This window comes from Phyllobates terribilis, unplaced genomic scaffold (assembly GCF_046119375.1).
Source record: "Phyllobates terribilis strain yellow unplaced genomic scaffold, ASM4611937v1 Scaffold_12__6_contigs__length_324123572, whole genome shotgun sequence".
Taxonomy (NCBI): domain Eukaryota; kingdom Metazoa; phylum Chordata; class Amphibia; order Anura; family Dendrobatidae; genus Phyllobates; species Phyllobates terribilis.
This window is the reverse complement of record NW_027362772.1, coordinates 130,141,523-130,157,207: the sequence shown is the minus strand read 5'-3', so window position 1 is coordinate 130,157,207 and position 15,685 is coordinate 130,141,523. Positions and strand designations below refer to the sequence as shown.

The 15,685-nt window shown below is 42.9% G+C and overlaps 1 protein-coding gene across 4 annotated transcripts in view; it reads right to left on the bottom strand.

The window, feature by feature from the left end:
• Nucleotides 1-13,163: 13,163 nt before the first annotated feature.
• LOC141172268 (uncharacterized) overlaps nucleotides 13,164-15,685 on the bottom strand; it is a 54,050-nt gene continuing 51,528 nt past the window's right edge. For all 4 annotated transcript variants that reach the window (XM_073656282.1, XM_073656283.1, XM_073656285.1 and 1 more), the window contains one exon: nucleotides 13,164-14,499. In XM_073656282.1, coding sequence (XP_073512383.1) covers nucleotides 13,403-14,499 — 1,097 coding nt within the window. In that variant the 3' untranslated portion in view covers nucleotides 13,164-13,402. The remainder of the gene's footprint in view (nucleotides 14,500-15,685) is intronic.

Here is a 15,685-nt window from a genome sequence, read left to right as displayed (position 1 = left end):
GGATACTGGAAGTATTTTTGAGCTGGAAGTGACAGGAGGTGGAAAGAGCTTGGATGTGCGGTTTGAAGGACAGGGCAGAGTCAAAGGTTTCTCCGAGGCAGAGGATGTCCGGTACAGGGAAAAGCATGACGTCGTTTATTGTGATAGATCAGGTAGAGAAGATACGTGAGATAGAGGAAAGATGATGAGTTCAGTTTTGTCCACATTGAGCTTGAGGAAGCGAGAGGAGGAGGATATGGCTGATAGACACTAGGGGACTCTGGACAGCAGAGAGGTGATGTCTGGGCCAGAGAGGTAGATCTGGTTGTCGTCAGCGTATAGGTCATACTGGAAGCCATGTGAATTTGAGTTGTCCCAGACACAGGGTATAGATGGAGAAGAGTAGGGGGTCCCAGAACAGAGCCTTGAGGGACTCCAACAGAGAGGACGGGGATGAGGAGGTAGTGTGGGAGTGGGAGACGCTAAATGTGAGGTTAGAAAGGTATGAGGAGATCCAGGATAGGGCAAAGTCTTTGACTCTAAAGGAAGAGAGGATCTGTAGTAGGAGGAGGCAGTGGTCAACTGTGTCAAAGGCAGAGGACAGGTCTAGAAGGAGGCGTATAGAGAAATGTCAGTTAGCTTTGGCTGTATGTAGGGCGTTAGTAATTTTGGCCAGGGCAGTTTCAGTGGAATGATGGGGACCGAAAACCTGATTGTAGGTTGTCTAAGAGCAACTTAGATGCGAGATGGTAAGCAAGTTTAGCATGAACATGTTGCTCAAAAAGTTTGGAAGCAAATGGGAGCAGCGATATGGGGTGATAGCTTGACATAGCAGTGGGTCGAGGGATAGCTTTTTGAGGATGGGTGTGATTGTGGCATGTCTGAAAGCAGAAGGGAAGGTACCAGAGGTTAATGATAGGTTGAACAGATGGTTTAGGGCCGGGATAAGTGGGGTAGTGAGGTTGGAGAGGAGGTGGGATGGAGTCGAGTGCACAAGTGGTGAGGTGTGATTTGGAGAGGAGGCGAGTAAGATCTTCAGTGATGCTGGAGAGGGAGATTATAGGGGAGGGGCATTGGTCGGATACAAAGACTTGCCTTGATTGGTCGATCTTATTTTTGAAGTGTTTTAAAAAGACTTCAGCAGAGATGAGGGGGCAACGGAATGCAGAGGAGAGAAGTGTTGAATAACTGTTTGGGGTTGGAGGATAAGGAAGATTCGAGGGTTGTGAAGTAGGCCTATTTGGCAGAGGTGAGGGCTGATTTGAAAGTGAGTGTTGCTTGTTTGAATGCAGTGAAGTCCTCTTGCGAATGTGTTTTCTTCCTATGCTACTCCGCAACCCTGGATACTTGCACAAGCTGTTTAGTGAGATTATTGTGCCAGGGTTGTCTATTGATTTGTCGCACTCTGCAATGCCCGAGTGGGGCAACAGCATCAATGGCGGATGCGAGAGTGGCATTGTAAAAGGAAGTGGCACTGTCTGTGTCATGGAGTGAGGATATGCATGCCAGTGGTAGAATAGTCAGAATGTGTGGGTGTCTACATTTGTGAGGTTTCTGCGGGGGTGTGCTAGTTGCTGGACACGAGTGACAGGAGAGGAGGACAGGGATGGGAAAGTGAGTAGATGGTGGTCAGATAGGGGGAGAGAGGAGGCTGTGAAGTTAGATAGGCAGAAGAGACGGGTGAAGATGAGGTCTAGTGTGTGTCTGTCTGTGTGGGTGGCTAACTAGGACCACTAAGTAAGTCCAAAAGATGAAGTGAGTGACAGGAGTTTGGAGGCTGGTGACTGGTGGGAGTCAATGGGGATGTTGAAGTCGCCCATGATGGTGGAAATGTCAGCAGTGAGAAAGTGAAGAAGCCAGGTGGAGAATTTGTCAATAAAGGCAGTGACAGGGCCCGGAGGTCGATATGATGGCCACTTTGAGGTTGGAGGGAGAGTAGATGTGGACAGAGTGGAGAATAAGGGAGGGTAGAGGTGGTATTGGGTTAAAGGTGCTGTTGTTAGAGAGAAGACCCACTCCTCCACCATGTCTGTTGCCAGAGCAAGGAGTGTGGGTGAAGTGGAGGCTGCCGTAGCACAGCGCAGCAGGGGAGGCAATGTCAAAGGGTGTCAGCCATGTTTCGGTGAGGCCCAGGAAGGAGAAATTGCGGGAGGTAAAGAGGTCATGAATCGCATGGAGCTTATTGCAGACAGAGCATGCATTCCAGAGTGCTCCAGAGAAAGGAAGCAGGGGGGAGGGCATCAGGGGGATGGGTTTTGGGTGGCAGAGGTAGCGGTAGTTAATTTTTGGTTTGGAGCAATAGGATGGGGGATAAGTGGGAAGCGGTAGCTGTGGGGGTCCGGGATTGGGAGCAGAGAGGGAGAGGTGAGATAAGGCGAGTGGCCAGCTTGTTTTATGTTTTAGTAGGATAGATCTGAGGTTGAGGAGCAGGTCAGCAGATGAGGTCAGGTGGAGAGGTAAGAGGGAAGGAGAGATGATTATTTGGTTAGAGGGTGCTGGGGTTTGGGGATAGCGAAGGAGAATGAGGATTAGTGGATCAAAAACTGTAAGCATAATGAAAGTATAGTAGGTTCAAAGAAAAGCTGGTAAAATGTGATAAGCAGTGCATACTGTTCCCTTCTGGTCTATTCCTGGTATATTCCTAAAATACACTTATTGCCGATACACTTGCTGCAGATAGGTCTGATGACCGAGGTATGCATATCTGTGCACATATATACATCTATGATTAGACCAGGTGTGAGCAGAGGGGAAGAGCCAGAGAGCAGGGGTTGAGACAGAGGAGCTAATGTGGGCGTATTACTTGCTATAGCACAAGGACTGCAGACAGGCTAAAATGGATTGATAGTGAGGTGTGAACGAGGTTCAAAGGAATACAGGAAATTACAACTAGGAAAATATACTGGGGGAGACAGATACACAGGTGTGAATTCAGTGCTATTATGAAGAATGTTACAAGAATTAACAGACAGAAGCCTGTATCCTTCACATGCTGCGTCCCAAAAGGGAGGGAGATGCTCCACCTACAATGTATAATGTAATGTCATTACATACATTTTTAAACAAAAAATATATATATATTATTTACACAGATGTATAGGCATGTGTGTAGGTGCGTACACAGTTACTAGCCTATGTAGCTTTCACCGAATGAACCTACATATGCTGTAACCAAATCGCAACTAACAGGAATCAACGTGCGCCGTAATACCTGTTTATTACAATAAATGTTAAAAAAAAATAAAAAATTGCATGGGCTCCCACATAAATTTTATACTCAGCAGAGGGAAAGCAGACTGTTGAGGGCTGATGTTAATCCTCTGGGAAGTAGCCAATATCCATGGCCCCTTCCCTGGCTATTAATAACAGTCCATAGCTATTTGTTTAGCCTTTACTAGCTAATTTACAGGGGGACCCCAGAAAAAAATTGACATGGGGGTCCCCCTATAAATTAGAACCAGCAAAGGCTAGGCAGACAGTTGCAAGCTGATATTAATGACCTAGAAAGGGGCCATGGATATTTGCCCCCTCCCAGACTATAAATATCAGCTCTCAGCCTCCCCAGAAATTGCGCATCAATTAGGTGCGCCAAATCTGGCACTTGGCCTCCGCTCTTCCCACTGCCATGTAGTGGTGGTGAGTTGGGTAATAGTTTTGGGGTTCATGTCAGCCATGTATTGTCGGCTGACATAAAGCCCAGGTTATTAATGGAGCGGCATCTATAAGACTCTCCCATTACTAACCAAATAATTAAACACCCAGAACAAAAACCTTTTGACTCTTTTTTCTGATTCTAACGCTCAATCCCCGATGCCCTTGTCACCTAAAAGAAAACTAAACAACAAAAATACTCACCTGTCCAATGTGAAAAAATAATCTAGTGTCTCACGCACATCTCACATGTACAACAGTCACATTGGGAGATGTGACTGCTGTGCATGACAGCAGGCTACACACTGACAGGAACGTGATTGCTCCCAGCAATGTATAGTGCTGAACTTCCGGGAGTGAGGTCACCGGAGTTCACTCAAATGCATCGGTGCTGTAAATTAGGTCACTGGAGCTGATCAGTTGAATGAACTTCAATGACTTCAGCGCTACTATGGGAGCGAGTTACATTCCATCAGTGTATTGCCAGTGGCCGTTTAGAGCGGTCACATGTAATGTGGCCACTCTAAACATTGAGATATGCGTGGGACACTCGATATTGAACTACGGTGGATAGGTGAGGGATATGGTGGTTTTATTTTTAATTTATTACAGTTGACAACTGCTTAAGGGATTAGGTGTTAGGTGAGTATATGGCGATTTTTAATATATATTTTCTTTTTTTCAGGGGCCGAGGTATGTGTGTTTGTGTGTGTATATATGTCTATCTATCACAGTACAGACCAAAAGTTTGGACACACCTTCTCATTTAAAGATTTTTCTGTATTTTCATGACTATGAAAATTGTACATTCACACTGAAGGCATCAAAACTATGAATTAACACATGTGGAATAATATACTTAACAAAAAAGTGTGATACAACTGAAAATGTCTTATATTCTAGGTTCTTCAAAGTAGCTACCTTTAGCTTTGATGACTGCTTTGCACACTCTTGGCATTCTCTTGATGAGCTTCAAGAGGTAGTCACCGGAAATGGTCTTCCAACAATCTTGAAGGAGTTCCCAGAGATGCTTAGCACTTGTTGGCCCTTTTGCCTTCACTCTGCGGTCCAGCTCACCCCAACCATCTTGATTGGGTTCAGGTCTGGTGACTGTGGAGGCCAGGTCATCTGGCGTAGCACCCCATCACTCTCCTTCTTGGTCAAATAGCCCTTACACAGCCTGGAGGTGTGTTTGGGGTCATTGTCCTGTTGAAAAATAAATGATGTTCGAACTAAACGCAAACCGGATGGAATAGCATGCCGCTGCAAGATGCTGTGGTAGCCATGCTGGTTCAGTATGCCTTCAATTTTGAATAAATCCCCAACAGTGTCACCAGCAAAGCACCCCCACACCATCACACCTCCTCCTCCATGCTTCACGGTGGGAACCAGGCATGTAGAGTCCATCCGTTCACCTTTTCTGCGTCGCACAAAGACACGGTGGTTGGAACCAAAGATCTCAAATTTGGACTCATCAGACCAAAGCACAGATTTCCACTTGTCTAATGTCCATTCCTTGTGTTCTTTAGCCCAAACAAGTCTCTTCTGCTTGTTGCCTGTCCTTAGCAGTAGTTTCCTAGAAGCTATTTTACCATAAAGGCCTGCTGCAGAAAGTCTCCTCTTAACAGTTGTTGTAGAGATGTGTCTGCTGCTAGAACTCTGTGTGGCATTGACCTGGTCTCTAATCTGAGCTGCTGTTAACCCGTGATTTTTGAGGCTGGTGACTCGGATAAACTTATGCTCAGAAGCAGAGGTGACTCTTGGTCTTCCTTTCCTAGGGCGGTCCTCATGTGAGCCAGTTTCTTTGTAGCGCTTGATGGTTTTTGCAACTGCACTTGGGGATACTTTTAAAGTTTTCCCAATTTTTCGGACTGACTAACCTTCATTTCTTAAAGTAATGATGGCCACTCGTTTTTCTTTACTTAGCTGCTTTTTTCTTGCCATAATGCAAATTCTAACAGTCTATTCAGTAGGACTATCAGCTGTGTATCCACCAGACTTCTGCACAACACAACTGATCATCCCAACCCCATTTATAAGGCAAGAAATCCCACTTATTAAACCTGACAGGGAACACCTGTGAAGTGAAAACTATTTCTGGTGACTACCTCTTGAAGCTCATCAAGAAAATGCCAAGAGTGTGCAAAGCAGTCATCAAAGCAAAAGGTAGCTACTTTGAAGAACCTAGAATATAAGACATATTTTCAGTTGTTTCACACTTTTTTGTTAAGTATATAATTCCACGTGTGTTAATTCATAGTTTTGATGCCTTCAGTGTGAATGTACAATTTTCATAGTCATGAAAATACAGAAAAATCTTTAAATGAGGTGTGTCCAAGCTTTTGGTCTGTAGTGTGTGTGTGTGTGTGTGTGTATATATATATATAATATATATATATATATTTCATTCTACACCCCATTGTTATATGGTCTCCAATCCTTTTATGTGCTGCCCTCATCCCTATCCTGGTATGCATGGCACCCCTCATCCCTTTCACGCTGCACACATACAAAAAAACCAAAACCTTCTACTCCCTTCTTCTTCCCTGTGCTCCAGCGCTGCTGTGTCCTGTTCTGCCGAAGGCCGGGGGAGGAGTGCGGCGCCGGAGTACGCGCGTGCCCATACCGCGCTGTCTGGCGCCATTTTGCTTTAGACACACTGCAAATGTGTCTTCAGTAAAATGGCGCCAGATAGCGCTATGCGCCGATTCCAACGCTTTCACTCTGCCCCCGTTCTCCGGTCACGAGAGGCGCCGCGGCAACGCTCCTCCCGGTCAGGTAAGGATGGTGCCAGAGATCGCGGTATGCATTCTGTTATGGTTAATTTTTAATATCTAGATATCATTATTAATTTAGAAAAATCAATTTATATTTTTCTACGTCTGAAGTCTGCTTGAGTGTTTAAGACATACATTGTGAAATGTCTGACTAAGATACTGGTTTCCTGTAAACTCATTGGCAAGGTTTACTTTGGGCCAAGGGAAATGTGTTTGTTACTGATAAAATCTATTTCGGTTTTCTGTTCAGTTGTATGTAACAATGAAGTTCTGTTCTGTCTAGCTAATAAATATGGTGAGTCTTTGTTGCCACACCAGAAGACTACCTGCTGACAATGCATGTCACATGTATTCTGTCTCTCTTCCTTCATCGATGAAGTATCTTAATTTGAATCTCACTGGCAATGTGAAGACCCTTTGCTGTCTATTCCAAAGTTCTCCTTAAACCAAAGAGGGTCTCCATAACAGTTCATTGTCTTCACATACCGCGATCTCTGGCACCATACACTCCTCTTACCTCTATCGACTCCATGCGGTCTTCTGTTTGGAGCCAGGCTGCGCAGGAGTGTCGTGTTTGTGCAGTCTATAGAGACTTCAGACAGAGGGACGCCTGTAGCATTATATTATAGATAGATCGAAAGATATTTTAGACATTTTATTTACTGAACTTTAGAACAGGAGCCGGCTGGTAACTACTGCTTCCATCCATCTGCTACTGCTCATGGTAGCAGCAGCAACAGATGTAGGCTGATGGGAGTCGTAGTCTCATTAGCCCATGTCTGGCTGCAAGCACTATGGCCTAGTTGTCGCATGGGGATACATATACGCGCACACACTTACCAGGTCAATTAGTCTGGGGACGTTGATCCCCATGTGACGATACCAGTTGGGAGGGGTCGCCATACTGACAGTAGTATGAGGATACTCCATGGATGCTACAAAACAAAATGGTGACATTTCCTTTTCCATCTGCTGACATCACTTCCCATTTGCTGCATTTTTTTGTAAAAAATGCAGCAAATCCGCAATCCTTTTTATACCTGCGTTTTTGCTGTGGATTTCACTGACTCAATTGAAGTTAATGGGTGGAAAACGCTGCAGAAACACAAAAAGAATAGAGATGCTGCAAATTTTACCGCAATGATAATCCTGACAAGAAAATTCATGATCATGTCCACAGCACTTCAGGATTGTCATTGCCTCAGCTGGCACAAGAATTACCTAGCATTTTTGGCCCATTTCCAGGCGGAAAAATGCACCAAAAATGCACAGTGTGCACATAGCCGAAAATAGACATACTAACTGATTAGAAGTTTGAAGACACGTCTTAGTTTAACATGTCCTTGGAGTCAAATTATTTTCAATCTTTTCTACTGGTACAATCGTTTTGTTTGTTTTTTGACCAGGCCATTTTCATTTGTTCAAAAATGTTCTGTTGCAAGACCATTCAAAAGCCATGTCTGATTTCATTAGTTGATATTCAGTATTTTTAAATTGAAAATTACTTTTGTCAGTAAGGCTGTGTGCCCACTATGCGTTTTCTTAAGCGTTTCTGCAGCGGAAATTCAGCCGCGGAAACGCTTGGTAGAAGGTCGGCAATGGTCCCCAATGATGATCCGCATGTGCTGTGCACATGCTGCGGAAATATAATTTCTGAAAAATCCGCAGCATGTCCATTAATTTTGCGGAAACGCGGCATAATTGCCACCATTGACTTGCATTGAATCGCTTAATATCCGCATGACTACATGTACACATGTGGATATTAAGCGATTCAATGTGCGGATGTACCAGGGTCTCGGAGAAGAGGAGACTCTCATCCATAGTACCTGTAGTTAAAAAAAGAACTAAAATAAAAAAAAAATTATATTCACCTTCTGATGGCCCCCGGTGTCTTCGGCAGTGTAAAAGTACCTTCCATGACGTCATTTAATCATGTGACAGGTCTCGCAAAGGAGAAGGAGACTGGGGGCCATCGGAAGGTGAGTATAATGTTGGTTTTTTTTCACCATTTTATTCTTTTCTTTACTATTGATGATGCAGTTGCAGCATCGTAACTTGGTCACACTATATAAATCCATGCCGGTTACATGGATTTATATAGCGTGACCAAGTTGTCAAGCACTTTCCAAGTGATGCTAAAATCGCTTGGAAAAGTGCTTGATAACCCGCATGCAGAAATGCATATGAAGAACGCTTCACAAACGCTTCTACCTGGCAGAGAAACAGATGTAAAATCCGCATGCGTTTTTCCTGCCAGGGAGATGCAGAAAAAATCCGGAGCATTTCTGCATCGTGAGCACTTAGCCTAAAGTTATTTCAGCAACCAGTGGGGCTTTTTGTTAATTTATCAGAACAATATTATGACAATTGTTAACCATTGTTTTTTGGGGTTTTATTTCAATTTCTTCCCACCTGGATTTTGTTTTGCATTTGTCAGTAGGATAAAGTGATGGGTGTCATTCAAAATTACAACTCGTCCTGCAAAACACAAAATGCTAATGTGGCTATGTTGTGGAAGGTCAGAGTTTAAAAACAACCCTGCCTGTAAAGGGGAAAACAACGGTCTTAAATCTTTATCTAATGCTGTCATATAGAAAACAATGGTTCCATCCTTTCACACTTATCCTCTTCCAATAATGAGATGTAAAAAGTAATTTTTGCTTGAATGTATGAATTACAAATATCATTAGATCTTTGCAGGATTGGAAATGCCGTGGTGTTATATTGTCAAACTACACAAATTTGGATTGTTAATGAGGTATTGGAGAACTATAGTATGTGCATTGTTAGTAGAGATGAGCGGTGTTCGACTAGAACTGTTCGCCAATCTCAAATTCGAGCTGTTTTGGGCGGTGTTCGAGTTGTTCGACGAACCCGAACGATTTGCAAAAAATTCGGCTGTTCGAGGTTATGTTCGATAACTGTTCGTGCACCAAAAGCTTGTCCTGCATGTCTGGCGCTATTTAGAGCACCAATCATGCAGGGATTGTCTGCCACTCACTGTAATGCCACAGCCATGGTGGTTGTGGCATTACAGTGATTGCCCAAATCGATGGGAACAGTGCTCACAGTGAAACATGAAAAGCCGGCAATTCAGCAGCGGCATATACCGGTACCCGACAATTTAGAAAAGAAAGAATAGAGCATCACACATAGATTAGATAGATAGAAACATGTCAGTCACACATATAAGAAGCACAGTGACAGTGTTGCTTACTGTACTTGTCATTTAGTGTAAAGGATTTATCAAAAAAAATAATAGTGTTTTCATGCACCGTCTCTTTAAAAAAGCCGGCTGGCAATTCAGCATCTGTACCCGACAATTTAGAATAGAAGGAATAGAGAATCACACATAGATTAGATAGATAGAAACATGTCAGCCACATATATACGAAGCACAGTGACAGTGTTGCTTACTGTACTTGTCATTTACTGCAAAGGATTTATTAAAAAAAATAATAGTGTTTTCATGCACTGTCTCTTTAAAAAAGCCGGCCGGCAATTCAGCATCTGTACCCGACAATTTATAACAGACAGAATAGAGCTTCACACATAGATTAGATAGATAGAAACATGTCAGTCACATATATATGAAGTACAGTGACAGTGTTGGTTACTGTACTTGTCATTTAGTATTAAAATAAAGGATTTATTATTAAAAAAAATTGGCGTGGGGTTCCCCGTAATTTTAGTCTCTAGCGGAGGTTAAGCAGACAGCTGGGGCAGATGTTTGAAGCCTGGGAAGGGGGTAATACCCACGGAGCTTCCCAGGCTACTAATATCAGCCCCCAGCTAAATACCTAGCCTTTACTAGCTATTAAAATGGAGGACCCCCCCCCAAAAAATGACGTGGGGTCCCCCCTAATTTAATAGCTAGCAAAGGCTAGGCAGACAGCTGGGGGCTGATATTAATAGCCCAGGAAGGGAGCCATGAATATTGGCCCCCTCCCAGGTTAGAAACACCAGCCGTCAGCCGCCCCAGAAATGGCGCATCCATAGGATGCGCCAATTCTGGCACTTAGCCTCGCTCTTCCACGCTGCCCTGGTGCGGTGGCAGGGGGTAATAGGGTTGGGGTTGATGTCAGCTTATAATGCCAGCTGACATCAAGCCCAGGTTAGTAATGGAGAGGCGTCTATAAGACACCCCCATTACTAACCCCATAGTCAAAGTTAAAAGAAAACACAAACACCCAGAATAAAGTCCTTTAATTGAAATAAAGACACAATTCTTTATTGTTCTAAATTAAACCATACTTACCATCACGCCCATTCCAGCTGAAGCCAACGATCTCCTGCAATAAAAGAAAAATAATAAAGCAACCTCATCCTTACCTTTCCATGGTTCCCACGACAGCTTCAGCTCTGCTACATCGAGATAACAGGCTGGACCGCAGCAGAACGCTGCCATCCAGCCTGTCATCCCGCAGACACTGAGAAGCGCAGGCTTGCTTGCGCTACTCAGTGTCTGGCTGTGACGGCATCCAGATGAGCCGAGGTCATGTCCAATGAACTCGGCTCACCTCATGCACGTCACTGACAGCGTGGGAAAATTCTCACGCTGAAGCGCTGAGTGCAGGAGAATTTTCCCACGCTGTCAGTGACGTACATGAGGTGAGCCGAGTTCATTGTCGGCTCATCTGGATGCCGTCAGTCAGACACTGAGGAGCGCAAGCATGCCTGCGCTTCTCAGTGTCTGCGGGATGACAGGCTGGATGGCAGCGTTCTGCAGGTCCAGCCTGTCATCTCGATGTAGCAGAGCTGAAGCTGTCCTGGGAACCATGGAAAGGTAAGGATGAGGTTGCTTTATTATTTTTCTTTTATTGCAGGAGATCGTTGGCTTCAGCTGGAATGGGCGTGATGGTAAGTATGGTTTAATTTAGAACAATAAAGAATTGTGTCTTTATTTCAATTAAAGGACTTTATTCTGGGTGTTTGTGTTTTTTTTTTAACTTTGACTATGGGGTTAGCAATGGGGGTGTCTTATAGACGCCTCTCCATTACTAACCTGGGCTTGATGTCAGCTGGCATTATAAGCAGACATCAACCCCAACCCTATTACCCCCTGCCACCGCACCAGGGCAGCGTGGAAGAGCGAGGCTAAGTGCCAGAATTGGCGCATCCTATGGATGCGCCATTTCTGGGGCGGCTGACGGCTGGTGTTTCTAGCCTGGGAGGGGGCCAATATTCATGGCTCCCTTCCTGGGCTATTAATATCAGCCCCCAGCTGGGGTCCTCCATTTTAATAGCTAGTAAAGGCTAGGTATTCAGCTGGGGGCTGATATTAGTAGCCTGGGAAGCTCCGTGGGTATTACCCCCTTCCCAGGCTTCAAACATCTGCCCCAGCTGTCTGCTTAACCTCCGCTAGAGACTAAAATTACGGGGAACCCCACGCCAATTTTTTTTAATAATAAATCCTTTATTTTAATACTAAATGACAAGTACAGTAACCAACACTGTCACTGTACTTATTATATATGTGACTGACATGTTTCTATCTAACTAATCTATGTGTGAAGCTCTATTCTGTCTGTTATAAATTGTCGGGTACAGATGCTGAATTGCCGGCCGGCTTTTTTAAAGAGACGGTGCACGAAAACACTTATATTTTTTAATAAATCCTTTACACTAAATGACAAGTACAGTAAGCAACACTGTCACTGTACTTCATATATATGTGACTGACATGTTTCTATCTATCTAATCTATGTGTGATGCTCTATTTCTTCATGTCTAAATTGTCGGGTACCGGTGTATGCCGCTGCTGAATTGCCGGCCGGCTTTTTTAAAGAAAGCGTCTTCTGAGCAGTTTGTCAGCTTTTGGACACCTTTGAAGGTGTTTTCTATGTGTTCCTATGTGTTTTTGTTTGCCTGCCATTGGTTTTAACGGTGTTCGACGGTGTTCTAAGGTGTTCGACGAACAGTTCCTCGAACATCCCGGTGTTCGACGAACCGAACCGAACCCGAACACTACGGGGGTGGCTCAACACTAATTGTTAGTCAATATTATCTGAGCACTAAATACTGATATATTGTAAAGAGGTCAGACCAAGGCAATGGAAGATTCACCCATGGGGAATGCACCCAGTTAATTTATCAATTGTATACTATATTAGGATGTGTGCACATGACGTCTTTTAAAGTCAGGCGAAAAACAAAGGTTTTTTTTTGTTTTTTTTTCCCAAGCAGATGACAATCTAGCAATGTTTTTTTTGAGGATATTCAAATGTTTTTTTTAAGAAACCATAAAAATGTTTTTAAAGTAAAATTGATTAGAGCATTTTTCAAAGGTCATCTGAGCATCTTCCAGACATCTTTTGAGCTTTTCCCATTGTAGTTTAGAATATTAAATGCATGTGTGGCAAACGCAAGAAGATAGACACCGCTTGTCATTCTTAGAAGACTGAAGCCGTTGAAAGATGTTATGTCTGAACATATGATCAGCAAGTGGTTTCCGCATATAAATGCTTACGTTCATCCTTGAGTGTTTGCAGGCAGCATCTGCCTGAAAAGCTTGTCGTGTGGACGTACCCAAACACAATTTTTCATGAGGTTTTTCCTGAAAAGAGATGAGCTACAGTACTATGCAGCCATGCAAATAAGTTTGCCTGGATACAATTTGAAAAGGATATTATGCTCAATAAAGAACCACTGGCCCTTTCGTACATTGACTGGTGGTGGGGACCTGGGAAACCTTCAACGAGGAGATAACGTCAGAGCAGCTTTCATTTTAGTTATCCAAATCAGACAAGGTGATAAATGTGACATTGCATTTTACTTAAATTATACATTTGCTAAGAATTCCTCAGTAATAATGACACTGTGGCAGATGTTTCTTTACTTTTAAAATGAAATATACTGTACATAACACCTGAGGTCGCAAACATTCTTATTTATATTACTTTTTAATCATCGTAGCTGTGTGAAAGTACCATGTAGTGTTTTGTAACTATTGTAAGATGTTTAATATTTGATCCAGTTTTTAACCTTGGGTTTTATAGTATGCAGCAGACCTGCTTTTCACTTGTTTGCCATGTAGACATGTCTTCTTGTTCTGATGTCCTTTCAAAATTGTTTTGAGGTGTGCTTAGTTCTACAGAAACCTCCTGCTGCATGGGTGGGTTTAGCAGGGAATATACAATTCTTTCGGGATTAGAAAAGTCTTCAACCTGTGTTTTTTGCAGAATGGGCTCGTCTTGCTTGCTTTGGCTGGAATGTATATTACCAGTTTTTTGTCCATCTGATGACATTGGCACGGATTGCTCAGTGCCAGGCACATATGGATAATCTGTTTTTGTGGAGTCACTTGTAGGTGGAGAAATGGTTTCTTCATCTTTGGAGGTTTTCTCAATGGTATTTTCGGTTTGAACATTTCTTCCATTGGATGGTTCCTCTTGCTCATATCTTTTTCTGTTTGGAGAGATGCTTTTCTGTTTTGAAGCTGGCTCTTCTATTGGAACAAGGACAGGTTTGGTTTTGAATTTGCCTCTAATAGGTAATGCCGGATATTCTGACATGTAGCAATCATTTTCAGTATGGAAGGTTGCGTTCGGTTGTGAAGAGGGATCTGCTTCTTGCCCATGTGTTCCCACTACTTTCATGCAGTTGTGTGGCTGCAAACCTACATGCTCCGTGTTCTCTACCTGGAGAACCAATGATCTATGTGGTTTTGTGTCCGATGGTAATGTACTTGCATTAGCGCTAGGTACTACTTGCAGCAAATGTTCTGAACTATTTAACTTGTTGTTGTGAGATGGTGAGTTTTGCTCATTACAAGAACCAGGATTATTAGACAACTCCATTTCACTCACTTTTTGAGGGTCAGGTAACTGTTGTTCCATCACAAATGAAAAACCGGATGAGTGTAAAATGATTTGAGGTAAACTGGATTCCCGAGATGCATTTTGTGATGGGCTATTTTTGGTGGTTAGCCCAGAGACCACAATGTCATCATCACTGAGGGACGGCTGTGCAGCCTCTTGCAGTTTATCATTCTGTGTTTTTATGGAATCTGCAGAATGTTGGTTTGATGTAACTTCCTTTGGTAAGTCTCTTTTAGTAAGCAAAGAAATAGTACGTTGCGGTGCAGTATCTAAAAAAAAACTAAAAAATGTAAATTAGCGCTTCTAATTCATACTTATTAATTAATATACAGGACAAGTTCTCGAGATTCAGTGCTTTCATGAACCCATCCAATGTCTAGGTAGATATTATTGCAAATATAAACACTACATTTAAAGTCTTTTTTGATAAACTTAATGTAGAGAATAATTTCAGCACTTCCTCATACTAAGACATGGGGGAAAAAATGTTGGAGACAAATATAACACTTATCAGACCTCTAACAGGAAGTACAAAAGCAACAAAGGCGAAAAGCTGAGTTTAAGTCTCAATGGAGCCCAGAATAAAATGATCAATTTCCATACTGTCCACCTTAGAGGAGCATACTTTTTTTTTTTTTCTCTTTTAAACAATGAATCAAATGGAGTCTGTTGCCCCCAAAACTCTTAATTAAAAAACTTATTTTATGGGGTTAAGTTCCCTGTAAGAATGTTAACTGCAGTACAGATTTACCTAATTTAATTTAAAAAAATTATAGAAAATAAATTACATATGTAAATGAGGTGACTTCAGAGCACCCTGGGCATCTGGTGTGCAGCACGCGGCAGCCGAGAGGGAACCCGGCACGCATTTACTAACACTGGTTTGAATCCCAGGGCCAGCACACAGGGAGCGCTCAATTGAGTGCTACCAAATCAACATAAGGAATGGTGTATGGATTTAATTTGAGGGCCAAATGGTGCATTAAACCTCTGACCATATTATGGATGCACTGATGTCCCCCCTCATTTACAGATGGTACTGTAGAAAACATTTTAGGCAGGCATAGATCCATTGAGAATTAGAAGTGATTATTTAGATTAACAAATGAGAATCTAAATCCTATCGATATTTGTGTCAACAGAACTGGGTCAAAGCATTGATTCTTCAGGGTACACCTGAACATAGTTTTGAACTAAATCAGTAGGAAGGCTGTTCCAAACATCTTGAAGAACTCTAGTGGATGCAGACTTGTGAAAATCCTTGTTTCTTCATATGACAGACGAACTCTATGATGTCAAAATCAGGGCTGTGTGTGGCCCTATAACTTCAATGGATTAATCACACTGACTGAATGTTTGGGGTAGTTACTGGCTCCAAATTTTGCAGTATGACAAGACACCTTTGACTTTGTATGATGGAGAAGGATCGGTCTGTATTTCTCAGCATTCAGGAGA